General features: G+C 38.1%; 1 protein-coding gene across 1 annotated transcript; it reads left to right on the plus strand.

Moving 5' to 3' along the window:
* The first annotated feature begins 2,569 nt into the window (after positions 1-2,569).
* On the plus strand, positions 2,570-25,400 carry DENND6A (DENN domain containing 6A). Its single transcript, XM_032698996.1, has 20 exons — positions 2,570-2,774; positions 5,359-5,397; positions 5,492-5,534; positions 8,951-9,063; positions 10,056-10,136; positions 10,514-10,619; positions 11,739-11,818; positions 13,264-13,326; positions 13,978-14,033; positions 14,377-14,499; positions 14,674-14,769; positions 16,846-16,940; positions 18,730-18,795; positions 18,885-18,949; positions 19,542-19,631; positions 20,861-20,914; positions 20,999-21,108; positions 21,403-21,505; positions 22,984-23,058; positions 23,530-25,400. Exons 1-20 carry the CDS (start codon positions 2,580-2,582, stop codon positions 23,659-23,661), a joined length of 1,785 nt encoding a protein of 594 aa, XP_032554887.1. The 5' UTR covers positions 2,570-2,579; the 3' UTR covers positions 23,662-25,400.
* The last annotated feature ends 1,635 nt before the right edge of the window (positions 25,401-27,035 follow it).

Raw genomic sequence — 27,035 nt, forward strand, 5'->3', positions numbered from 1 at the left:
ATCCAGTTCTTTGGTGTTCCTCCGTGGATGTGAGCAGTCTGCACAGTCACTCCCTGCTGATGGAAACAGGCCAGCCAGCAGCCAACACAACATTTGCTGCCACCTGATAGAAAGCATCCCACTGAGGGAGGCGGGATGCAGCTCTGGAGATGGCAGCTGTAGGTGAAAGATAGAGGGTGGAAGAAAGCAAGACAGGCTCAAACACTGAAGCGTTTTGGCTCTTTAGAATCCAGCTGTCCCACCCAGGCCTATTTTCATTTTTATTCCAGCAACGGACATCTCAGAGGATGCTTTCTCTAGAAGACTTTCTTTTCCAAACTGTGCCGAATATTTACATGAACAGATCGCTGTATTTCTGCAAAACAAGGCAGAGTTCATGGAGATTTCTAAGGGCACATTCCATATGCAGAGCCCTGCTATTGCATGAGTCAGTATTGCAAGTTGTAGCTAAGTGTTCTCATTTTATAGGTTCTGAGCTTTGAAGTCTATTTTATCCTCCACTGATACACTTCTTGCAGGAGAAAGCAGTCTCAGTTGTTTCTGTGTTACAATACTTGAAATAAATGCAGAAATATTTTTATTCTGTTTCTTAAACAACAGACATTCTTTCTCAACTGAGGAAGATAATCACATTTAATGAAAACTAAAATGGATTTGAAATGCCTAGGTGAAAATCTTCCTGAACTAGTGTTTCCCTGTTAATTGGGAATATCTCCAGTAGATGAGAATCCTCTTTTTTTTGGTGACTTTTTTATCAAAGGCTGTGTCTCTATTCTCTTAACTTTATCCTGCCAGAAGATTATTTGTTAAGCATCAAGTGGAATTAATTTTCTTGTTCTCGTTTAATAAAATGAGCAGAGCATATAACTCTTACTAAGTTTTTTGTTCTTATTATTTTACTTATATACATTTGTACTTTTTATTTTGTACTTTATTATGTGAAAACTTACAAATAGAGGCCAGCAAAAACTGAAAGGGCATGCATGATAATAACAGCTAGAATTTTATTTTGGCCATGACAGCAAGAATGTAAACAAGGAAAAGTATAAAAATATAAACAAGGGAAGGCTTGTAAGAAGCAGAGAGATGGTATCTTTCCTTAAACTAAGCAATAAAGCTTTTGGCCAGGCCCTATTTCAGCTCTTAAATGGAAATAGCGAATGAAACACCACTGCAGAATCATTGTGCTGAGTTTAACTTGATGAAGCTCAGTCTTAGTCATGTCTTTTTTTGAATAGTGACCTTTTACAGAACCCAGGAGTTAACTACTTGAAAAATGTGTGAGTCTTGCATGGCATCGTGATAAAATACCTGAAGCAGCTACAGCCAGCGAGAGCCTTCCTGTACAGCCCTGCGCAGGCTGCACTGCAGAACCCCATTCCTATCTCACTATCTGACATCCACTTTGCCACTAATGGCTTCTGATAACTGAAGGCCGCTATATCTTAAATTATTACCACAATAATTTTGTGTATTATAATTTTGTCTGAGTTAAATGTTTGTTCCTCCTCTGTCTAGAAAATTACTCTAACGATCAAAGCGTACTTTAATTTCTAGCAGTTTGGTTTTGATAGCTAAACAAATGATGTTAATGAGTCTTAAGGAAACTGCATCTAAAGAGTCATAAATTTTAAGTGTGTATAGATGTGGTATCTCAGTTTTAATATTTGCAACTCCTATCCAGAAGAAAACCTGGCCTGTAGTGATTCAGGCAAGCAGCACATCTGCATCTACTGCTGCCGAGACTGTGCTAGTAGCAGTCAACCAGAAGTCTCCTGTGAATAACTAAATAATAACAGGTACAGGTCAGGAGGAGGGGAGTGTTTTTGTTTAATAAAGTAGCTACTTAGCACTTTAAACTCTACAAAATGTTTCCTAATTAAATATAAATGGAAGATGGACAGTGCTAAAGGAGTATTTGAAAGCTCTTACATTATTAAATAAAGAGCTTGGATTTTGGCTAAGGCGCTAAAAGAGGTTTTAAGAGATTTGGATGCTTTTTTTATTTATCCCAATTTCCTGTGAGGGCGATGTCGTTCAGGCATCAGCCTGTGGGATATTTCCACCGGACTCCTGAATGGTGTTCAGGATATGTGTAGGACATGATGTAGCTATGCCTGTTAATTCCTTAGCGACCACCTAGTCCCCAGCCAGAGGCTGCCACTGACCTGCCGAGGAGGAACAGAAAACTGGGATCGTGTCCCTGCGGTCCGCTGCCTGCAGAGCTGCCCCCATGGCATAAAGTAGCAACGAAGCAGCTACTTTATTAAGCAAAAACATATTGTAATATGGGCTCTCGGGGCGGGGTAGCTGTGTCTCAAGCCCCCCTGAAGCTGCACAGCCCTCGCGGTGCCCGTTCGGAGCTGCCGGGCCGGGCCGGGCCGAGCGACACCCGCACCGCCGCCCTCACCGCGGGCCGCTGGGGGGCGCTCCTCCCCTACCGCCCCCCCCCCGCTACCCGCAGGAATGGTTCAGCCGCCCCTCGCTGCCCGCTTGGCCCCGCCCACTCCGGGCGGCTCCGGGGGTGGGCGGTGCGGCGCGGTCACGTGGCTCCGCGCGGCGGGGCCGGGGTCGGGGCCATGTCGCGGCGGGAGCGGGGCCCGGACACCGACCCGGGTTCGGGCGGCGCCGGGGCGGCCGCGGAGGATGCGGCGCTGGCGGAGCCGGAGGGTCCCGAGCAGTGCCTGTCGCTGCTGCCCTGGGACCGCTTCTCGGCCTGGCTGCACTGCGTGTGTGTGGTGGGCTTCGACCTGGAGCTGGGCCAGGCCGTGGAGGTACGTGCGGGGCTCCGCGGCGGGCGGCGGCGGCGGGGCCCCGCCGGAATCGGGCGCTTCCTCTGGCCCCGGCGTTGCACAGGAGCAGGAAAAGCTTGATGGAAACGTGATTGTGCAGAGCCTCAGAGCGGGGAGCGCCCTGGGGAACCGGCCCCGCTGTCCCGGGTGAGGCGGGTTGTGCTCGGACAGCAATTCCCACGGTGCCAGTTGTCCCGCCAGCGGGCCCTCGGGAATGGTTCTCATCGCGTGCCAAGATTTGTGTTAAGTACATCATCGGCTTTCTTTACATGCCACGAACGCTGATTTCCATGGCGTGTAGTTGTTAAAGATGTTTAAAGAGTGTGATGGTAACGGGAATGCGAGTGGTCTTCACAATTACCAGCGTTCACCGGGTCGTTGGGCTGCGTGAACAGGTTCCCTACACGTTTGAATCGTTTTCCAGGAGCTCGAGCTGGATCCGGCCCGTGGCAATGACTCCCAGCTGTGCCCTCTGTGCAACAGGCAGAGACAGCTGGGACACTGCTTCGGGAATACACAGGGAGCACAGGGAGAGGCAGCTGTGGCACTGCTTTGGGAATGCACAGGGAGCACAGGGAGAAGCAGCTGTGGCACTGCTTTGGGAATGCACAGGGGGCACAGACAGCTGCGGCACTGCTTTGGGAATGCTCGGGGAGCCCACAGCGCTGGGAAGTAAACCGGAGAGAAGAGTTATCGTTCAGCTCGGTTTCACATCCTGTTTCACCCTGTTCACCATGTGACTTAGTAGCAAGCTCTTGGTGTGCGGGGAAAGTGTCTTTTTCTTTCTTTCAGTCTTCTTAAAGGGGTGTTGGCATAAACGCATGGCAGAGTGGCCTAAAATTCAGCCAAGCCAGCTATTGTAATATGTAAAATACATAACTGATACACATTGTTGGCTGTACGAGAAATGCAAATTAAACCCCAGCATACTGTGCTGATTATCTGAGCTCTGTTGCCTTGCTGTTATAAGGTGGTGTAGGCAACAAAGACGAGGGTTTCTGTGTAACCCCTGACTTGGGCAGATGATGTGCTTGGTGGCTGAGGGAAGCACAGCCTCTGGCCTGGCTGCAGACACTTCTGTTAACAGTCCCCTTAATTTAATTGACTGCATGCATAAAATGAAATTTAAAGTGTCTACATAACTGAGGCCTGATTTATTTTTTTTCTCAGTGTGTAGCTTTCAGTTTAAGTTGGAATTCTGGGAAGATACACGAGCTAGTGAGGAAAAGGAGTATGAATTCAAGTCTGGTCTGTATGCCAGTCTTCTGACTAGACACGGATCATTCCAGCATCATTCAGCTGCTGAAGGAGTTACATTTGGTGTACTGCTTAGCATAAGATAGCAAAGGAAAATATTAAGAGGTGGAAAGAAGATGGTGATAAGTTTGCTACATGCAGAATGCAGGTGTTCCACTTGTATATCTGTTTTCAGCTTTAGTTGCATGAACAATGTTTTGTGGCTGGACATCGTTGGATAGGAGAGACTGAGAGGAAAAGAAATGCATTGGAGGCTTTATGACCAGGGGACATAAACCTGCTTAGTCAGAGATCAGCCAGGGGGTCTATTTGTTGTTTTCTGTGGAGTAGGATAGTGTTATATTATCAGGAGATAAATTTACTCACATTTTGTAGAACAAGATTAAATGAGCTCACTGGATGTTAGTGGTATGGTAATATGAGGACTCTACACTAAGCTACCATTCCTGCATTGAACTGCTCTTGGACTAGTTCCCATCTCTGGAAGCCCTGAAACCTGTTTTGAAACATAATCTTTGAATTTATGTTACATTTCATTTGCTTACAAGCTAGCCACCCATTTCAGTAGTTTTGGGGTGGGTTTTTTTTTTTTTGAGGAACTTTTTAGCTGAAATTTAAGTATCTCAGGTTTGTCCTCTTTCCTGTATGTTCTGTTCTCACTTACTTGCATAATCACTGATTTTGTACATCCTTTTTTTTTTTAATGGTGGTGCTTCCGTTTCTTTCATTGTGTTGCATCATTTTTGATTTCTGTGTTGTAAGAACTTGTTACATGATTTATTTCCATAACTACAAAAGCTGTGACTTTTGAGTGTAGTACTTGACCTTGCACAGTTCCCAGCTGTTATTTGGGGCCAATGACATCCTCCAAGAGTTAGTGTTAGTATAGAGGGTGTTTTATGATTGAATTTTGATTACTCCAACCTAACTTTTCCATTACAACAGATTTCAGACAATAATATGTGTTGGCTTTCTATGGAATCATCTACTTCATTTTGCATGTACAAGTTAAATCTAAAAGATGTCATCTTGATCTCCTCTGAGACCTTTTGCACCAAAAGTCTCAAGTACTCTGAATTTTTAAATGTATGTGTATGGTCTCTAACTGGCATTCAAAATACCTTGTAAAGATGGGTGATCAATTAACTTAAAAGCATATAAAATTAAGAATAGAGACATAATATTGATAGCTTACAACTGAAAGTATTCTAAGGCAGGTATTTGAGTGTTGAATTGTAAAAATTTTTAGTAGAAGCTTACTGCTTATACCCAGCTGATTTTCAAATAAAATAAATCTTTCTTCCTGTAGGTAATATATCCTCCACATTCCAAGCTCACAGATAAAGAGGTAAGTCATGGTTGCTGTATAAGTATATAATTTGGTTTGAGTTTAGTAATTTCAGGAAATATAACAGCTCTCTTTTCTTTTCCCCACCCTTTAGAAAACCAATATTTGCTATTTGTCTTTTCCAGATTCTAATTCGGGTAAGTGCTTCCTTCACACTGTAGTCATCTCTTGTTGGACTAAGCTGTGTTAAAAAAGATAAAATTTGACAGTATATATTCTGGGCTTTAGATCAAATACTGATTTATATATCTTAATATTACAATACAGAAATGTTGCAGCTAAGGTTAAATATAAAGCTGTGACTGCATTGCAGTAAGATCTGAGGATTCTTCTGCATTTTATGTAAGTGAAATATCGAGAATGTCAGTGTGTAGGACCTTCTGGATGACACACTTGCAGACGGTTCAGAATACCTGGCAAGTAAAGAATGAACACCTTAATATCACTTTTTAAACAAAATAACAGTGTTGTCACTGTAGGGAGGAGAGTAGGCATGGAATTTGAAGGATTTCATAAAGCAATTGGAAGGATATGGAAACCTCTTCTCATAAAGGACTAAGTGTATATTTTCTAAGTTTATAACAGAAAAATTGACTTTTAAATTCAAAAGCAGTTAGAAAGAACAGTTGTGAAGGGAAAACCTGGGCTATCTTATATCTTCTCCATTCTTGCTGCTTCTGCTGCTGTGTGTGGTCCTGCTTGCTAAGTTATTATTTAATCTTCTGCATCTGCTGCCAAAGAGAAATTGGGGGCATGTGCCTGATGGGTTGGACCACCTGCAAAAAGATACTGCAGAAAGACAGACACTTCCTTTCCTGTTTATTTCTGGACGAAGTTAAAACCTGCAGTAACAGCCTTGTGCCTGTAACTGCTCTTACTCTGTGCCTGTGGATGCTCTGCAGCAGAACAGCTCTGGTGTCACATGGGGTGGTGCAGATGTGTGCTTTTAATGTGTGTGAGCTCTCTCCTATGTAATTTTACAAAATATCTTGGCTAATTTTTCTCCATTATCTTAATGTCATTAAAGTTAAGATATTTTTTCTGTTCTTGCTATACTGTATGTAAATAGAGGAGTAGCTTCTTCTGCTATTGAAAGAGAAGATGAGTTAACTGTATCTTCTTATTGCTCCCATTGTTAGCAGTCATAAATACCTCTAACCTTCAAAAGATACATTGAAGGTACAAAATCATGTGTTAGGAACAAAGGTTAATTTTTTTTATTTTTAACTTTTTTTGTATATTTTTTTTAAATAAGAATGTAGTAAAGTTGTTTTAGGCAGAATAGGTATATGTAAGGAAGGTTTACTTTCAGCAGGAAAAAAATCCCATGTTTTTGCTTGTTTTAATGTCTCTATTAAGAACTGTAGGTTCTTGATCATTCTTGATGGACTGAAGTTTCAGATGATGTAGAGGGATTACCTGAATGAAACCTACCTTCCACAAATGAGCTGGAAGTGTATCCATCTGTTAGGATTTATTTTTTCATTGTAGACCTTAACATAAAAAGAAAAACTTTATGTAATATAGCAATGAAGGAAGTTATTAGCTTGCAGCTAAATTTGAGGTCAGCCTTCCTTAAGTTTTCATAGCTCAAAAGATTAATTATACTTTTTTCTTTTACAGTTACAAAGAGATATTATTCCAGTACTTATGGCTATGAACTCAGGGGTGGAAATTGATTTAATCAGCTACTAGATCATAATACCTTTTTGTGGTTTTGAGCTGAGTTTCCTGGTACAGTTATCTTTTACTTTCTCTGCATGGATAGTTGAAGAAAGAACAGACATTTGCCAGTCTTTTCTGGAAGAGCTTGTTAAACAGGAAGACATCATATCCTGAATGATATTTCAATATATTAATGATTAAGGGTAATTGACTTTTAGGTCTTCTGCGTGTAGGTTTTTATAATAGTTTGGGGTTTTTTTCTTTGCTATGGATGAGGGGAACTAGCTCTGAAAACCTGAAGCAAATACTTGGTGCTGTGTTACCTGGCATGTGCTGTGCTTTTTCTTGTTATCATTGAATCCGTATTGCTGAGCACTTGCTTTCATTACCTGTTTGAATTGGATGGTTGTCCCATCACACCGTGTTTTGCTACTTTTGGTTTGTCTTGGCCCACTGAGAGTTTCCCACTGTGGCTTCAGGGCGTTCTGAGCCCCAGCCCTGGGTGCTCTGAGCGTGTCAGTGTTAAACCTGCCCAGCCGGTGACTGACCGAGGGTTGGGGTGTCCGTGAGGGCTCTCGCACAACCTACGAGACTCAAGGAGAAGATGAAATTGAGCTTCTCTAAACAGTTATATAAACTGATAAACAGTTCCCTGGAGAATGGGGCTCTGCCTTTACTGTTCAGTCAGTTTGCACTGGCTGGGGTAAGACAGGACAGCTGAGAGGGGCTCAAATCATCAGTGGTGAGGTCATGATTTTTTCCTGGAGGTCTTTGCAAATTATGTCCCAAACTTGTAAGAGCAACCAAAGAAGAAGTTATATTCAACATGGAGAAACAAATGTCCTTTGCCAGGAAGAAACTAGAAATTTACTACTATTAACAGTAGCTATAAATTTAGTAATATATTGATTCTTTTGCAGTGATTTACATGAATGCCTATATTGTTAGAGTGAAGATGGTCTGCCTGCCACAGGCTGGCCTTTCAGTTGATTGTGTTCATGTTAATACCACTGTGTTGCAAAGAGACACTTTTTACAGTCCCTTGCTAGAAAGAGTAATCCACCTGTGTGTCCTTTAGGTTTTGACAGTCCCCTTATCACTATTCCCGTGAGCATTTTCTTCAGCTTACATAGCTTCTACCTGAACTAAAGATTTTTTGGAGCTTCCACATTTGCAATGGAGAGAACACAACCACCAGAGTATCAGTGATACAAGTTCTGATTGTGCAGTTCCTATGCCACACCTGGAAAAAGCTTCTTTGATAAGTGATACAAACTTATTTTATTTTTATTTTCAGACTGCAAATAATCAATGTACTTTGGTACTTTTTTAAAGAAATTAATTTTGGTAGAAATTAAGGGAAACTTCACTCCTTGGGGGTATTACTCAGTTTCACTTGGTTTTCAGCAATTAGCTTTGCAACTTCCAAAATGATGAGTCCTAGACCTGCACATGGATTTGTAGGAGATCGGCATAATGCACTCCTATGGTGTGACTAATGTATGAACTGTTTGGTATCAAAAAAAAGTCAAAGCACAGCCATTCAACAGAGAAATTACATGTGCTTAAGATAATTGAAACTCTACAGGTGGACTAAGGAAATGGGTAATTACCAGTAGGAGAACAGCCATTAGTTGAGCTGTTTAAGGACATGACCGTCCCTGTGAGGCAGAGCAACTTTTTTTGTCCTTGTTGCAGACAGAGTATTTATTGTTGCCAAATATGCCAACTTGTTCACTTATAAAAGTATAAATATATAAATGGTCACAAAAGCAGTGCAAGATAGATGAGGAGAAACTCCGATACCTCATTTACTGTAAACAAGTTCTCATGTTAAAGAAGGCTCAGACTCAGAATAGTGTTTGTTGTTTATCTCTTCCCCATGTAGGTTGTCTTGGGGACACACAGTTTTGTTTTAGATTTCGACGGTCTCCTGGAAGGAAAGTCTCATTTTGTTGTTTTCTGGACCAATTGGATAGAGATCTACCAGTTTACTTAAAGGTTGGAAATAAGAAAAACTGAAGTTAATTTCTTTTGGGTAATGTTAATTTGTGGGTCATCACCTTTAATGCTTGAAAAGCAAAATCTCTGAACTGGAAGTCCTGGAAGTCAAAGCTCAGAAAATATTTGTTGTAGGATTTTAGTATAATTATCATAATAATAATAAGTTTCACTAGCTGTTCTTTAAGTTTTATTACTATGAATTTTGGACTGCAAGGAGAGTTAAATTGAAGACCAGACTTATTTCATTATTGATTAGAAACCTGTAGATCAAACTGTAAAAACTATTACTGTTGTGGAAATCTGAAGTGCTTTGTAACTTAATTTAAAAAAAAAATCCAATAAACTTGAGCTGTTTCTCTGTTTCCACACTTAATTTTTGGAAGGTTGGAGCAGTTACCTAAAAGAGATAGTGGCCAAAAAGTTGTTTTCCTCATATTCATAAGGAATATTGAGGCCTTTAGCTATGCTACTGGGAGTCTGATTCTCAAACTCATCTGTTTATGAGTCAAATACTTTAATTCCTGTTTGTAGGAAGGATGAAGCTGGTGTTTTATCTTTGAAGTGTGAATGTGCTTCCTTGATACTTCAAGAATCTTTAATAAAACTAATACATTGAAAGACTAGGTTATATCTTTTCAAGTCGGGGCTTTAAGGTTTTTAACTGCTAAAATCTTTTTAGTACTGCTTTGAAGAATTATAAATGTTGATTTATTCCTCAGGAAGTTATTTCTATTTTTGTTTCATGGTGTGTCAGGAGAATGTAGATATAAAAATAGTAAAGCCAGAAAGCACAGCTGTTTTCACACACTGGTGTTTTCTCTTTGAAGTACTTACTAAAAAAATAATGCCAATAAACAGAGTAAACGTTCTAGTTTATTGTATCTAATCAACTTTGGAGCTTGCAGGGAAATATGCTTTTGAACTGTATATTGAATGCTTCAGAAAGGAGGAGAGTATCAGGTGATTGTATTGTATTCTTTCTTTTGCAGAAGGATTCAGCATATTACTATGGCTATGTGTATTTCAGACAAGTTCGTGACAAGTCATTAAAAAGGGGCTATTTCCAGAAGGTAATTCCAATTCTTTTAGGAAAATATTTATTTGGAAATTAATTATTTTTCTGTGATCTCAGAGGAACAGGAAAGGTATCTTGCTTTCTAAGTTAATTGTTGGTTTATAGTAAATTGGTCTAATTTCACAACAGCTATGCTACATTCCAGCTCCACTGTCAGAACAGATGGTTTTCTCTGTGTGTTTAAAAACAAAAAGTTGGTAACTACAGGGAGTTGTTTGTTTACAGTTGCCTGTAGTCAAAATTGTGGTTGGCTTGCATGTGTGGGAAAAGTCACACTTGACGTCCTCTGAGGGTAACCAGCAAAGCTGCAGTAGAACTGAGGGAAAACATTAACTTGAAATCCTGTTTTTGTTTTGTTCCTCTTTATTCCAGTCTCTGGTCCTCATCAGCAAGCTGCCTTATATCCATCTCTTCCGCACCATGCTTAAGCAGATAGCACCAGAGTATTTTGAAAAAAGTGAAGCTTTCCTGGAAGCAGGTAGTGGTCCTGTGATGATGTTCTAGAGGAGCTCTTACACTATCACATACTTTTTCTGGAGAAATAACAAACAACACTATCATGTTCTAGTTTGTGGCTTTGTCTTCTTGCAGGGTAGAAGATTGAAATTTTAACAAACTAGCTTGATTTCTAGATCATTAAACAGAGCTAATCTAATTTTGCATCCTCTATGGGAGAATTGAAAGTCCCTCCTAAAACACATCTAGGGTTGTGTGTGTATCAGGACCAGCTGCTGAGCACAAGTAGCTGATGCCAATCCTCAGTTTGTTCATTTCACAAAGCAAGTCCTTTTGGGCAGTCTGACAACTTCTGCTAAACAACTGTACAAATGTCATCTTGCTTGAGGCTTTTTTTTTGTGTGTGTGATGTGTTTGTTTGTTTTTTGACCAAATGGAAAAAGCAACAGAGCAGCACTGATAGCAGGTGCCTCAGTCATACTGCAGAGCTGTAAGAGCCAGAGAGGGCCAAATGGAAAAGTTATTTGCTCTTTGCCTGGGAGTGCTGTGTTCTTTGTACAATGTTCATGTCTTAGTGCTTTCACTGGGCAGCAGTTTGTGGAAACCATGAAGGAATTGTAGTTTTTTAATCTTCTATTTTCTTGACAGGTTGTATTATGAGCAAAATAAGCTCTGCAGAACACTAGCTTTAGGAGTTATATTCAGAATAGTTTGTAAGTTAATGCTGAAAAACTCTCTATTCAAGTTGTAAACTAGCTTTTCCCTTAGCTGCTTGTGTTCATCTCTTCTGCAATAGCTAATGTACATAAATGGGTGTGTTCTTTTTTAAGTTTCCCAATATGTACTTTCACAGTTTCTCATGTAACATTTCTTCAACGAATTGTAAGTCTCATGGCTACAAAAAAATGAAAGACCAGAGGATACTGTTTTCTTGAAATGACAAACTTTGTAGTTCTAATGGAATAATACATAAAGAATGTCTCAAAGGCTGTAAAACTTGTTCAGTGTGATCAAGAGACAAGTAGAACTGTTGTGGACTACTAGCACTAATTTAAAATTGCAGTGTGCACAAAGGTGACTTTGTGATCATGAGTTATACATTATATAAACTGTTATAAATGATACTCATTTTTCCTTTCAGTTTGTAGCGATGTTGATCGTTGGCCACCACCAGTTCCAGGGAAAGTTCTGCAGTTGCCTATTATGGGTGTTATAATGAAGGTAGGTACTCCTGCACTTGTGCTTCTCTGAGGGTGTTTACCCCACCTTTTACTGTCCAGGTCCTATTGTACTGTGCCTTGCTTTCAGTGTCTCAAGCTTCCAAACAGGAACAGATGTTTACTGCACTCAGAGTGAAGGTCTGGGAGATCTTGATTAGGTGCCTTGACTGGGGAGAGGAGGGGAGGATCTTTTATCATGCTTAGGTTAATATTTAATTTCTGTAGATATTAAAAAGCAGTATTTCAATACAACTACTAATTGTGGTGTCTATATTATCCCATTGGAATTTTTATTCTAGGAGACTTTAGTGCTAATTATATTTGTAAAATCAACCATAAAGTAACACTTGAAAATACTGAGAATTAAATTCCAGTCAAGCAAATTAAATATATTGATGAAAATCATTCTTCTTCTTGAAGGTTCACAAGTAAAAATCTTTTTTGGCCCACACACCAGCAATTAATTTCTTGTGCTGTTGATAATTTTCAATGAAAGTGAAATATGTCTGAAGAAAACTATTAAAGGAGTTGTATCTAGTGCAGAGGGAAGAATGGTAGTGTTTAAATGGTGGCTAAGGACTAGGCCTCTGGGAGCCATAGTGTCTTCATATGAAATGCAGTTAAATGGATTTGATGGAACTGGAGTTTACAACCAGAAGCACATTCTGAGCAGATACTCTCAAGTTTACGGCAAGATGTGTGTGCATCACTGGGGAGAGGAAGGAGAAGTTTCTGAGGCTGTTCTGAAAACACAGGTTTAATAAAGCAGTGTTCTTGGGTGCTGGATGATGATGAGTGTCAGATATGTCTTGTTTGGGTATCACCTGCATTTATGTCATCAATAAATCTTGCTCATGAGAGCTGACATTGCATTCCTAAACTGAATAAAGTCATAATTACTGTCCACTGATACGTCCCTGTTTTATTATGCTGCTTGGACAGTTTTAATTGTTCTGTATAAATTACATCCATATGTGCACATCAGCTTCCAGTATGATGAAATCTGTAGTACTCAAGACTTACAGATGCAAACTAAAGTCAGAAAAATATACTTATGTTCAGACTATTTGGATTCTGCCTCACTCCCAACAAGATGTCTGATGTCTTAGGAGAAGATTTTTCTCTAAAAATAATTCTGTGCCATCTTAAAACCTCATGATCTTAGTTCAGACCATTCTTTTCAACATTTAAAAGTATTTTTATTGAAATTACAGTAATAGTTGTGACTAATGTTACCAAGAGGTTTTGTTTTAACTGAAGTGTTATTTGCATATTCTGTTACTCAGTTTTCAATTGGAAATTCTGTAGGTGGAAGTTCTGTGGAGTAAATAAGCATCATACTGTAGTATATCCTCTTTAAATGTTACAACTTGTCTCTAAGTCAGCATTTGAAGTGTCTGCTGAATCTGATACAAGGGAAAATAAATCTTTCTTTTTCTTTCCAAGTTGCGGATCCCAACATATCGTGACAAGCCTGGAACAACACCGATAGTACAGAATATGCACCAGGTAGAGATTAGATACTGATATTGTACATAACCCCAGACAAAGCTAAAGATCTGCTTTCATTCTTTTACTTTAAACTTACTCATAGAGATTGGTAGCAAGTCATCATGTATTTGATAATATTGAAATCCACAATCTTTGAAACTTTGAATGGAGGAGTCGTGTTGGATTCTTCCAAGAAAAGATATTCTAAACCAGTTACCCCAAGTAGGGAAGGATGTCCAGGTCCTGGAGGAGGGTAGTTGGCTGATAAAATTACTAATTTGATCATCCTTTTAATGTTTGGGGGGAGTTTGAGGATGAAAACAGAATTAAGAGTCTTTAGTCATAGAAGATCATTATAAAACAAGTCCATCTGTGCCTTCATGTGCTGTGTAACTGGTGTTTGAAACAGCTTCAATATTTTATCTTTTCTGGACTGAAAGTTAGATGCCTGTAAGTGGGTTTTGTGTGTGTCTTAGGCGAAATCCTGCTTTTAGCACACAAAAATAGTTACTTGTGGAGATAACGTAGTATATACTGACTGCAACAGTAGAGTAGTGTCAATAATTAGGATCTGTACCATGTGCTGTCTGTAAGCATTTAAGGGAAACCATTTCATTTAATACCTAGGTATTCTGATGACTAAAAAACAAGCATTGCGATGTCTTTTAGGCAGATGCTCAGATCTCCATGGCTTTGCCGACTATTCATGAAGTGGATCTTTTCAGGTAGGAGCTTGGACTGATTGATTCCTGGCTGTGAATTCCCACAAGTCAAAGTTTTTTGATGGTTCTTTGACACATGTCTCACGGTTTGCAAGCCAACATTTGTCAGTATTGGTTTTAATATTCTTTTTCTGTAAAGTTGGTTAAAACACAGTTTGGACAGTATGCAGGCTGAAACTGCAGTAAACAAGCAAGTTCATTAAATGTTCCATTTTACAGAAGTATTTTATGTTTTTTAAATTACTGTTAAGTACTACTGCAAACTTCATTTTTATTCAGTTCTTAACTGGAAGAAATAGGTCTTTTATTATGTCAAGTGTATTAAAACACCTCCATCTGGTTTTAGGTGTTTCTGCCCGGTGTTCTTTCACATTCAGATGCTCTGGGAGCTGGTGCTGCTGGGAGAACCACTTGTTGTGATGGCACCATCACCATCAGAATCTTCAGAAACCGTGTTGGCCCTTGTTAGGTAAATGCAGTGGAGCTTCCCACTAATGACTAAGTGAGTCATGTAAGATTCCAGCCGAGCAGACCTTCATTTGATCAGTGTAATAAAGCATTGCAAATTTGAGATTTGCTTTTGTCTTTCATGAAATTTTGCACTGAATACATACAGACAGCTTATCCTCTTTCTGCCTTGCAGCTGCATTTCCCCACTGAAGTACTGCAGTGATTTCAGGCCATACTTCACCATACACGACAGTGAATTCAAAGAGTACACGACTCGCACACAAGCTCCGTAAGTGAATCAAAGTCAGTTGTGAAGATGTTGCTCAAAGCCACTTGTAACCATAAATTTGTGTTCAAATACTGCTTTACTCTTCTTAACTTCTGTCATTAATTATGTTTAGACTCCCTTTCTTTAATAAGATTTATCTTGCAGAGTGCAGTAATTACCTGATTTAAGTTTTGACTCCAGTTAGATAGAACAAAGAAGTATGAAACAATGCCATAATTAAACTACTCTTGAGCTTCATGAGATATTTGTCTACAGAATAAGTAAAACTGCAAATATGAAAACAATAAAAGTTTTTGCTTTTCTGCAAGAGTTTTTCTGTATAACACCAGCTCCAGACTATCTCTTTGGGAGATTTGGGTAATTGTTTTCATCTTTAATCAACTGCTAATCAAAGTGACTAATTCAACATCCATATGACTGCTTTGTAGAGTTAATTCAGTGGTGTCCTAGTTGAGACAACTTAAAAATTAAATATCTCTTCACTGAATTTGTTAGAATAATACTGTAAATAATTCAGATATTAAGATTATTTTTAAGAGTGTGAATGTCCAAAACCACTGATGTTTGAAACTGCTTTAAGAACACATTTCCCCCTTATTTATTTTTAAATTCTGCTCTTATTGTGAGAACGTACACCTTCAGTATTTATTATATGTTTTTTAAATGTAGCTTGATTAGATTCACTGATCTTTTTGTAAATAAATTTCTTCTATGTCAGAACAGGCAGAGGTTGTTGGTTTGGATTTTTTGTTTTGTTTTTCTTACTGTATTTTTCCTCTAAACGGATGTATTGCCAGAGACAGAGCAGTGGAAAAACACATAAACACAGGCAGTATGTTTCAGATTGTGTTCCATGGGAATGCTTATGCAGTATGTAATTTAGTTTCTAAAAATAATTCCAGGAAGAATTTGGTTAAACTTCAGTAACCCATGTTTCAAAACTGCATCCTCTCCTCTGCAGCAAAAAAATAGAAAGGTTGGTCAGTCTGTATGTTAGTATTTGAAACAGAGCTGGAATTGCTCTGGCTTTCTTATGGAAAACAAAAATTTGGAAAGGTAGGAAATAGGGTTTTTTAAGCAGTGGCTCTAAGAAGGGGAAGAATCCAGATGATGCAACTTCTTTGTATTTTATTACCTTTAGTGAGAGGTGAGCACGTGTCTGTTTTTCATCTTTATGTTTTGATTTATTGTGCCTTTTCAGAAATTACTTTACTGGTTTACAATCAGAATTGGTTCTGGTAAATATGACAAATTAAGGCTCCTAAAAGTGACCCAAGTAGCTTACCAAGTCTTACTATTTTATTACCAGTAGTACTGAAAAAAAGATTCCTCGTGATTTGCTCCTAGTTTATGTTGGCCTGGAGAGTTATTATTTTAGTGTGTGTAAATGAAGGCCTTACTTGACTTGAACTTCTGATCTTTCAACTTCCAGTTAGTAAAAGAATGTCTATTTGTGTGCATTGGTACAAACTAATTCTGTGTGAAACTTGCATTTTGGTTCCCACAAAATAGGCACGAGAACATTTAATATTTAAGTTGGGATAGACTTGACTCCTTCATAGGGATAAAGGAATGCCTATTTTTTGGGTTCTTTTATTCCTCATTTTTTTAGTGTTGATTCTTGTGACATGGCAATGAGAAGAACCTAAGATAAAACATCATAAATTGATTTTTCGGACTAAAATAAAAGAATGTGTGAAATCTTTATATGAACACTGATCTTTATTGTTTTGGAAGAGAGATTGTAAATCACCTACGATGACCTGAGAAAATAATGAACATTTGCAAGTCAGACTGAATTTAAATACATCAAACAAGTTTAAGGGGATTATAGAGACAGCAAAAAGACGAACTCAATTCAAATGAGTGGAGAAAACTATGAGTGGGGATTAAAATGTTTTGAGCTGAACATACTTGGACAAAAGGACTCAAAAGAAGTGATTTTTCTGGGCAAGGTGGAGTCAGTGACAAGCAAGAAAAGAAACTGATACAATTTGGTGCTTCTGTTGACCTTTTGTATTCATTAAGAAAGAAGCTCTTGCTGTCATATTTTAAACACTGTCCTTACTTTTCTAGGCCCTCTGTCATTCTAGGGGTGACAAATCCCTTTTTTGCTAAAACACTTCAGCACTGGCCTCACATTATCCGAATTGGAGATATTAAACTTCCAGGTAAGGTATGAATATCTTTTACAATCCTGTGCAATAGGATCTAACTGTGGGCTTATTTGTTTACAAACATGTAAATTAGTCCCATTAATTTAGCTTAATACTAACTAAATTGTCATGGGTGTAAATCTGTCAAGTGAAATTAGACTCTTGAGTGCTCTATGTCTTGTCTTGTCAAATCTCATATATTAAATGCAAAAGGTGGTGATAGTCATTAGTAGTAATGTTTTACCTTTCACACAGTCCTGATTTTGTCTCTCTGCCAATAAGGTATTAAAATGAGAGACATATTACTGATGTTAATTTTAGTATGAGTAGAATGTAATAAATCAGTCACAGCCAGCACAGAATGTAAGACCCATGTGAAAACTAAGTTTGAATGTTACAGTAACATAAAAAGTTGTTTGTTGACAGTGTTTTAATAATATATTTCTAATCTGGCAGCATTCCAGTAATTATTAATTGTTCCAGTTGAAGGATTTCCTTACATGATTGAGTAGAATTTTCATGTACTCTTTGGACAACATGTCAGTTACCAGCCTGTAGTAAAATACTGCACTATTCCATTTATTGTATGAAATTCCTGGGAGTATCTGTCTGATGTGACAGCTTCACTCTTCTGTTCTGACAGTGGCAATGCATAAATATGCAGTTAAGATAAAACATCATAAAATAATTTTTGTTAAATAAATTAAGTTTGATTTCTGAATACAACAAATTAATTAAGAATTATGTGCTGTGTTCAATATAATTAGGCAAAGTTTTGCTTTACTTTAAAATATCGTGCCTGTCCAAGGTCAGAATACATGTAGGGGCTTGTCAGGGGTCTTGGGAGGAATTACTTAGCTGCTGTGCAGTTCAGGTTTGGAAAATAGAATCTTAATTAAACAATTAAACTCTGCAAAGCCATATACACAAGTTGCCTTCAAATTTGATATACAGTTTCAGGTATGAAATTCTAAAGTTTTGGTGCAGCTATGGGAAATGCTTAGTCAGAAACTTGTAGAGATGTATCTGTCTGATCTGACTTTAAAAATTTATATTCTATTTCTGTAGGGACAAAGAGAGGGTTTCTGATTATTTTTTTGTTCTTTTTTTTTCCTTTTCTCCCCACTCTGCAGTTTCAATAGCAATTTATACTGTTATCTCCTCTGAAGTCGAGCATCCAAATAGATTTAAGAGAAGGTTCTGCTGAGGCTGCAGGACTGTTAACAGGGTTTAGGGTCTTCTGGCTGGAGAAGGATAAATTGGAAAAACACAACAAAAGCCTTTACTTTGGCCTATAGTAAAGGAGACATAAATTCATTTTTACAACATTTAATCCGTGGCAACTGATTTAATTTCTTATATAAAATTTTTATTTTGACCAAGGTGCAAAAGGTTTGTTCCCAAAAGCATTTGCATTAAGGGGAACAAAGGAAGATGGAATAAAAATATGAAATTAATGAAATAATAATTCACTACTGCATATCAGTAAGTTTATTTGGCTGCTGGGTTTAGAAGGTCACGCTTTTGGGTTTTTTGTTGTTTAGTTGGTTTTCAGGTGGGTTTTTTTGTTGTTGTTATTTTCAACAAGGAAAAGTCTATGTGCTGTTGTTCATGTGTTTGCTGGATGTTTCTGGATACATACTTGGATTCTTGTCAATGTTTCTAATGTTTCTTACAATATTAGATAGTCTTCTAAGTGAAAGTACCCATTTCTAAAAGTCAGTGCCATGTACAGCACATCAGGTGTAGTATCTAGTAATAGAGATGGAGATTTCAAGCAAGGTGTCTTTATATGTTTTGGCAGGTGAAGTTCCAAAGCAGGTGAAAGTGAAGAAACTGAAGAACCTAAAAACTTTGGACTCCAAACCTGGTAATAACTTCAGAGTTAAATTACCAGTATTTAACTTTAAAAAGCATACCCCGTTTCTCCTTTGGCTATAGGCTGCTTTTTTTCCTCAGGTGTTTATACCTCCTACAAGCCATACTTGAACAAAGATGAAGAAATCGTTAAACAGTTGCAAAAGGTAATACTGTAAATGTCTTCTTAACAGTAACTGGGTTGTGTATTTTGGGTACTGTTGTACAGTGTTTTCATTTAAGGAAGCACTTTGTGTAACTGAAATGAAACTGGATTCTGGTTCCTTTGCCCCAATTTGTAACAGTAGAGCTGGATATACACCCTCATTGTAGAAGGGCTGCTGCCTTGATAGCAGCTTCTATAACAATATGTTAGGACTCAAAAAGTTAGCTTAATAATTTAGAGGATTGAAGAGATTATCAGTTCGTCTGCTTTGGGTTTTCCACCCTCTGCCAGCCCCCTTCACCTCTCATCTCTTTGGTCTAGAAATCTCATGCATGAGGTGTGTAAGAATCAGAGCTTCCAAGTTTTAACTGCTTTGCAAACACTTGTTTGCAGAAACTTTTCTTTCCTTGAATTTCTTTACATGAAAATAAAAAATCAACAATTTCCTTTCCTGGTTCAGGGTGGGAGGTGTCATGTGTGGGATTATAGCAAATGAATACAGAAACACTGGAATAAGTATTCATAAAAAAGAAACCCACCACAACTACCTACGTGTTTTGGAGTAACACACTGTGATTTTCCTTTTTTTTAAGGGAGTACAACAGAAACGTCCAACAGAAGCACAGAGTGTGATTCTTCGGCGCTACTTTTTGGAATTGACAGAAAGCTTCATTATTCCATTAGTGAGTTCTTAGACTAATGGGGTTTTTACATAGGTGATATAGAATAGCTTTTTAGGTGTTACTCTGACTGACTAAGTCCAGTAACTATCCAGTAACTAGCAGTGTATCCCTGGGGTCAACACTGGGTCCAGTACTGCTCAACATCCTTCATTAGTGAGCTGGACAGTGGGGCACTGTGTACCCTCAGAACATGTTTTGTGAATGACCTGAGTGTTTCATCATTTTACAGCAGGCATGATCAGGTCCAGTTTCTGTTTGGAAGAATTGGAATATCCCTAGAGACTTGTTTGTCCTTGGATGTTCAAGATTAGAGGAGCTTTTCTTTAAAATTCATCTTTTTCCCCTGTTCTTTTGAGACCGAATGGACACGTAGTGTGAATCTAAAACCTTTCCCTGGCTTCCTTCCTGCACCTTGTCACTTCAAGCGAGGAACCTAAAGCATATTCTGTCATAAGTCTTAGTTTACAGGGTGAGATCACCCTTCACATTCTCTGCAACAGGAAAAGTATGTGGAGAGCTGCCCTTTGTTTCTTCAGAAGATAGAACTAGACTTGTCATAATGTTATCGAAACTAATTATGTTCACAGATCAAAATGTATGGCCAAGTGCTTACAAACACTTGGAAATGTGTATCAGTTTGTGCAGATCTGCTTGTGTGAGCCGGTGAGGCAGAGCTGCCTTCTGTTGTTACACCTGATGCTTCAGCAGTGGCCCCTCTCCCTGTGGGTTGGGCACGTTGGGGCTCTGGCCATGCCTGTGCCAAGCCTTGCTAGAGCAGAGATGCCCACAGCATCTGTGGGTTGGTTCTAGAGCTAATGCTTGTATGAGAGACCCTGAAAATCACTTCCAAACACTTGATACAAACTGGGATTACTCTTTGGAATAACTCATGATATGAAGGTACCTAGGGACTGTCACCAATGAAAAGAGAGATTGTTTACTTGTGGCTGAAGTTCAGGATATAGATATTCCATGTCCATGTTTGCTTCTTGTCCTCCTTTGCCCCATGTCCTTCTTGAACCTTGCTGACATAAAGTTGGAGTTGGGAAATGCAATCAGTATTAGATAAGTTCCTCTTGTCTTCTTATGTGGTGAATATGCACAACCCCACCCTGTACCGATACTCAGCAGAGAAAATGCTGTGCTCACAAGCAATAAGTAAACACACACGTGGCCTGTGTATCTTTAATACTGGCTATGCAAACAACCTTTCCTTTTCCTTTCCCCAGGAACGTTATGTGGCAAGCCTAATGCCTCTGCAGAAATGCATATCACCATGGAAGGTAAGGAAATACCATTTGAATGAGCTGGAAATTGGTGATTAGAGGAAAGTTATGGTAGGCTAATTATTTTTTTCCTTTCCATAGAGTCCACCACAGCTGAGGCAGTTTAGCCAAGAAGACTTCATGAAGACACTGGAAAAAGCAGGACCACAGCTCACCTCAGGTTTAAAAGGAGACTGGATAGGACTTTACAGGTCATTTCTTTCAGCAGCATAAAAAATTGTATAAATGAAAATAGATCAGTAATATGAATGCTCTTTTCCTGAGCAAACTTATGATTAGTATTGATTTTAATAAGACTTTCTTTTAGAATGTATGCTTTAATAGGAATTGATAGTGCTTAATATACTTTACTCACTTAAATGTGTTTCTCTGTAACCTGTTAATGGTTTCCTAAATATAATTACTTCAAATTTGATGATGTCGAAAACAGTGTTACCAAATTGTACTTAAAATCTAAATTGTATTTTGCTTTGGTGTTTTACCAGGCATTTTTTGAAATCCCCAAACTTCGATGGTTGGTTTAGGAGCCGGCAGAAAGAAATGACACAGAAGTTGGAGGCCCTTCATTTAGAAGCACTCTGTAATGAGGTTAGAAAAATGTGTGCTTATGATTATGTTTATCAGCTTTTAATAAAAATATATTCTCTCACAAGTCAGTTTTACTCGGGTTTTCATAGGTTGAACATGAAAATGTTGACAGTTCAGTCTAGCAAAACATGATCTTGTTCACCAAGGACAAGGTAGAACTAACATAGCAAGAGAGAACAATAAAAAATACAGTTCACTTGTTACAAAAACTGTCATCATTTGTAAAAACATATCTTTAGTACTTTCTTGTTTTGTTATGTATTTTAAAATTGAATACACACACACCCCCCAAAAAATAAAAAGCTTTTTCCTCTTATTTGATAATATTATTTCATTCAGCTTCTGTCTTTGGCATCTCACTTGACACTTTCAGTTGTGATATAGTTTGTAGCTTTGAAGGTATAAAACCAGTGAATACCACAGAAAGTTGGTGACTAATTAGATATGGTTAGTAAATAAGCCTAAAACTGATCCATAGTAATTGGAAGCTGAGAAGTGAAATCTTTTTGTCGATTTATAACAAAATGCCAAATAAATGTTCCTATGTTGTAAGATCCATTCTTTAATGAAGAAGCTGAAGTGGGTATCAGTATAATTGGAGTTGGAACAGCTGCTAAAGAAATGAATTGCAAGAGGAGAAGACATTGTACAGCTAGAAAGGGAATAGGAAGAACAAAAAAAAAGTAAGGCTGTGCCACAGCTTGTAAACAAGCAAAAAAATTGTTCTGATTATTTTTGAAAAGCCATTTGTTTTTATCCCTTGCCCTGTCAATTCCCAAACAGTACCTTGTAGCAAACCCAAACAGATTGTTCAAATAGAGCAGCCCAAATAATTTGCAGGGCAAGAGCTAGGTCAATTATATAACTTAGATTCTATCCAATTATACTTGACATTAACTTAATCAAAGAAAAGGAAACGTGTCACAAATTTATTACTGATTCTGCTCCTCATTGCTTTTTCTTTTGATCCAAGTGTTAAACATCTTTCCTCTACATGAGCAAATATCTTTGTTAGGTGAATAGTAAAGGGATAAGGGAACAGAACTTCCGTAAGAAAACTCACTTGATTATAGATTGTATCTTACTAGTTATTGACTGTGATCTCCTTTAATGCCCTGCCTTACACTACTTTTAATATTTCATTGTGCTGGCAGATCTGATCTGCTAATCATTCACTGCTATTTTGCATTGTAGATGCTCTTTTTAAACTGAGCCTGTTGGGCAAGATTTTTTTTTCCTTTAATTTATTTGTATTGTGTTCATGTGCAAGTTTGTTCTTCGGCCAAGTACTGGGCAAACATGCAAATAAAGCAGATTTTGTGAGTCACAGTAAAGACAGGACATGAGTAAAATGAGTTTAGCAAATGGCACGGGAATAAGAAAGAGATTTATTCTGAACAGTAGGTGTAAATTAATACTACTTTTGAAATTACATATGTTGCCATAAATATTTCAGTGCTTAATTGTTCTTATTTTAGAACTTGGTTTTTTGGAGTCAGAAGCACACTGAAGTAGAAACGGTGGATCTTGTCTTGAAGTTAAAAAATAAACTGGTAAGTAACTGAATTGAACATGACTTAAATACCTAGAAGCATTATATAGTTGTTTTTGCAAGGACTTAAATGAAAATATTCATCATGATCTAGGTAGCTTAAGGAATCAGACATTCAGGTTTTTAAAAGAAAAACAGTTCATTTGAGCCATGCCTGAAAAGTTAGTTGGCTCCCCAACATCATCAGGCCATGTTGGAAGCAATGTATTGCTGGTAATTAAAACTCATTGGAACTCTGTGACTGATCTGAATCCTCAGGGAGGAAGAAGTCCAAAAAAACCAAAAAAATTTGGTTTTTTCTTGAAAGCCAAAATCAGTGTTGCTCGTGCTGTCGTGTGGCTGTTGAGGAAACCTGCTGTTGTCCAAAGCAAATGAGGAATCCATTTGCCAGATTTTCTAATATATCACTTTGATGTGTCTTAAGGTGAAGTTGCATTTTTAGTAGAAACCATGTTTTCTGGTACCTTTGCAGTTGCAGGCTAACAGAGAACATCTTCCTGTGAAAACCGACACCCTGAAGAAGCTGCAGACACACATCAATGACATCATATTGGCACTTCCAGATGACTTGCAGGACATCTTGCTCAAAACTGGTACAACATGATTTCTGCTGGGCTTTTTTGGTGCAGAAAACCAAAAGGCAAGTAGTCTCACAGAAGACAGTGGCTTACCAGGTTTGGACCACAACTGTAAGCAGTACATTAACACTACAATGGACTGTACTAATAGTATAGCCCATTTTACTATTTTCACTGTTTTTTCCACTTAAATACCAATGCAACTAAAGGGATTCCTGTGTCTAATAATGTTTGAAATAAGTGCTCTTAAAGAATAATCTGTGGGCATATGAAGCTGTACCACAGTATAGGACCACAGTGCAGTGCTGGCATTGCAGAATGTTTTTCCATTGGTGCTGCTATACCCAATCCTGTTAACTCAGGGGTGAGCAATATTGATCCTGTACTGTCCTGTTGATGTAGTATCTGATTATTCTTTCTTTCTTTTTTTCTTTTAGTTTTTATCTAGTGATAACTCCAACTGACATGTGATTGGCCAGAATGCCTTATAGTTGAGGTATTTTACTGGCAAATCATTGCTTCCAAAACTCTTTCAGGAACAACTGAAATAATCAGATCGCTTCTTAACTTTTTTCTTTCTCCTTCTTACCATCTTTCCAAAATGATATTAATTTAGCATCTTGAAAGAAGAGAAGGCAGCTGAAAAAAATTTCCTGAAGGGAAGTCTCTTCTATTTAATTTCAGTTAATTAGGGTGCTCTTACATGCCTTAAATAAAGTAATTGTCTACTAATTCACGGTTTTAAACTGCTGACATCCAGGATTTCAAGTGGATCACTCATGTAAATGTAAGCATGCAGTGTTCATCACAGGAATTCAACACAGTGGTGTTCTAATGAGAATTTTAAAATGGGTGGTTTCAGTAGAGCTGGCTGATACACAATCTGAGTGGAGATCATAGGAGTTCAGCTCCTTTTATAACTTTTAACTTCATTGGTTTTGGCTTCCACCAGTCAGGTGTTTGAGGAGGTGGAGGGGCTGGAGGGAGAAGATGCTGCTTCAGCTGAGAAAAGCCTCTGGACAGGTCAGACTGTGGCAAGAAACGACTGTAGCATGAAATTATTCTCAGTATATGCATATAGCAGACATGCATAAAGAGTAATTTCCTCTTGCATATTAAGCAACAAGAATGTGATGTTTATCTTCTTGAACAAGTTTCAGTGGTATATAAGAACTCAGCTGCTCCACATGCAGTGTTGTACTTTGACCAGTTTCAAATAGAATAAACATAATATTATAGTGTACACACAGCATATACTTTTATATGACAAATGGATCACAGTTGTGAAAAAAACCACTCTGCTTTTAAGTGCTTGGATAGAATTTTTAAAAACTTATGACATAATCCTGCTATAAGAATGTGCTTTTCTATAACAAATATTTCATATCATCTTTCTAAAAATGTCTTATTTAGATATTAAGTGTCACAACGGTATTTTTATGAAAATAATGTATTTTAATACTGTTATGTTTTGTATACAATTAATCATGACCAAAAGTTTAATGTATCTATTATGCTACTTAAACTATACCACTTCAGCATTGCTAACTTGCAAATTTTTTTTGCACACCCTGATGAATAGCATTTCTAATTGAGAAATTATTAAGTGGCCATTCATACCCTAAGTTATCTTAAATATTTAACCTGGAGCACTGTGTACTTTCTTGGAACCGTGTAAACTGGTAACAACTATGATAACTATCACAGGACTGCAAATACGTATTTTTTTAAAGGAAAATAAAAGAGTTTGATTTTTATTTTTTTTTCTTTGAAAGTTATGTGACTTAGATGGTGGTTGTCTTTGGGTTGGTTGTTTTTTCTCCTCTCCTAAGCAAAACTGTTCAGCTTGCAGAGACTGCTGTTTGATGAAGCTGTACCACTGAGGTGTCCAGAAATATGTAGTGTGATGGAGTGGTGTTGTGGTTTGATTCTGCATCGGGGTTGTAACATGACAGAGCTGCAGCATCCTCAAGAAAGCAAATGCAGGCATGGGCTTCCATGCAAAATTTATCTGTTTCCTGTACACATCTGAGAGGCCCTTGAGAGACATGGTAGTGGGAAGTAGACTGCAAGCAAAGCTCAGTTCAGGTTTAGTTTCAATCCCTGAATAACTAGATGCTTACACAGAATTAGCATCTTGTTCAAAAGAAAGGCAGAAAGAAAAGTGGTACTGGGTTGTTTGCTGTCTTCATCAGTGACTTGCAATGCTTTTAGTAATGGTGGTTCAAAAGGACTTTACCCTGCAAGCCAAGGCCAACAGGAACAGCCTTTCCTCATTGCAGGGGTCTGCTCTTGTCCTGGCTCCTTGCAGCCCTTTCACACTGACCATGCATGTTTTGACTAGGGATGCTTCAGCCATTCAGAGTGTTGCAGCAGGGAAATTCCATCAGCTGCAGAAAGCAGAACCAGCTTGGTGACTGGAATTTTTCCATCTCCATGTTTTGGTTTGGTTTTGTTTTTAACTCAGCGTGCTTAAAAGGGCTGTCCTACTTAAAAGGAAAGGGCTTGTACTTACTCTAATTCATTTGACACTTGACAGCTAAAGGACAGTGCATAAAACTACTCATTTCAGTAACTTTGCCTCACTCTTCACCTGGTTACCTGGTTTTAAAAAAAAAACTGCAACAAAAAAAAAAATATATGTACATACAGAATACCTGGATGATTAGAAAGGGTCCCAGAAAAGAGGTAGCAGCTGTTCAGTAAAGAAATGCTAAAGATCAAGATCCCCAGCTAGGTCATAGAAAGAAGCTGGACTGCCTCAGTCAGTGTAACAGGAGAATAAACTGGGTGTGCATAATAAGCTTTGGGACTTCTCAAATTTCTTCTAAACAACATAAAAAGAATGCCAAGCACTAAACCATGAGGTAAAGTGCAGTCAAATACAGTAGAAGTGCAGCCAGTCCTTTAACAATATTAACATCCATGATCTGAATAGAGAACAATGAATGGTCTGTTATAAATAATAATTCTGTATGACTATATAGAGCAGCCACTTATGTTAATGTTGAAATGCTGGTTATCACAATCACTTCTAAAGCAAGTGTTAGATTGTCCTCAAACAACTGAAATAATGAAAGGGATCTGTTAACAACCCAGATACAGTAAGAATAGGCCAAATTGAAGGTCTAGAAAGTAACTATTCTCAGCCAAGTTCAGTGAAGCTTAACTTTCCTGGCCAAAAAAAGTGTAAATACTGAGTGCTCTCACTGGACTCCTTAGATTCCAATTTCCTGATAGTTTTAATAGTTCATCAGTATCATCTTAACATGTTAGGCACTAACGAGATTAAGGTATGATTTATTTGCAACTTGAATTTTATAAAAATGTAACTTGCCATCTTAATTTACACCAGATTTTTGGTCTGGAAGAACATAATTTAGAACTTGCATGATACAGA

This window comes from Chiroxiphia lanceolata, chromosome 11, assembly GCF_009829145.1.
Source record: "Chiroxiphia lanceolata isolate bChiLan1 chromosome 11, bChiLan1.pri, whole genome shotgun sequence".
NCBI classification, from domain to species: domain Eukaryota; kingdom Metazoa; phylum Chordata; class Aves; order Passeriformes; family Pipridae; genus Chiroxiphia; species Chiroxiphia lanceolata.

Coding starts and splice junctions, on each gene's coding strand:
- DENND6A (XM_032698996.1), top strand. CDS start 2,580: ATGTCGCGGCGGGAGCGGGGCCCGGACACCGACCCGGGTTCGGGCGGC. Junction 10,137..10,513: donor AAAGGGGCTATTTCCAGAAG/GTAATTCCAATT, acceptor TCTTTATTCCAG/TCTCTGGTCCTCATCAGCAA. Junction 19,632..20,860: donor AAAGCTTCATTATTCCATTA/GTGAGTTCTTAG, acceptor TCCTTTCCCCAG/GAACGTTATGTGGCAAGCCT.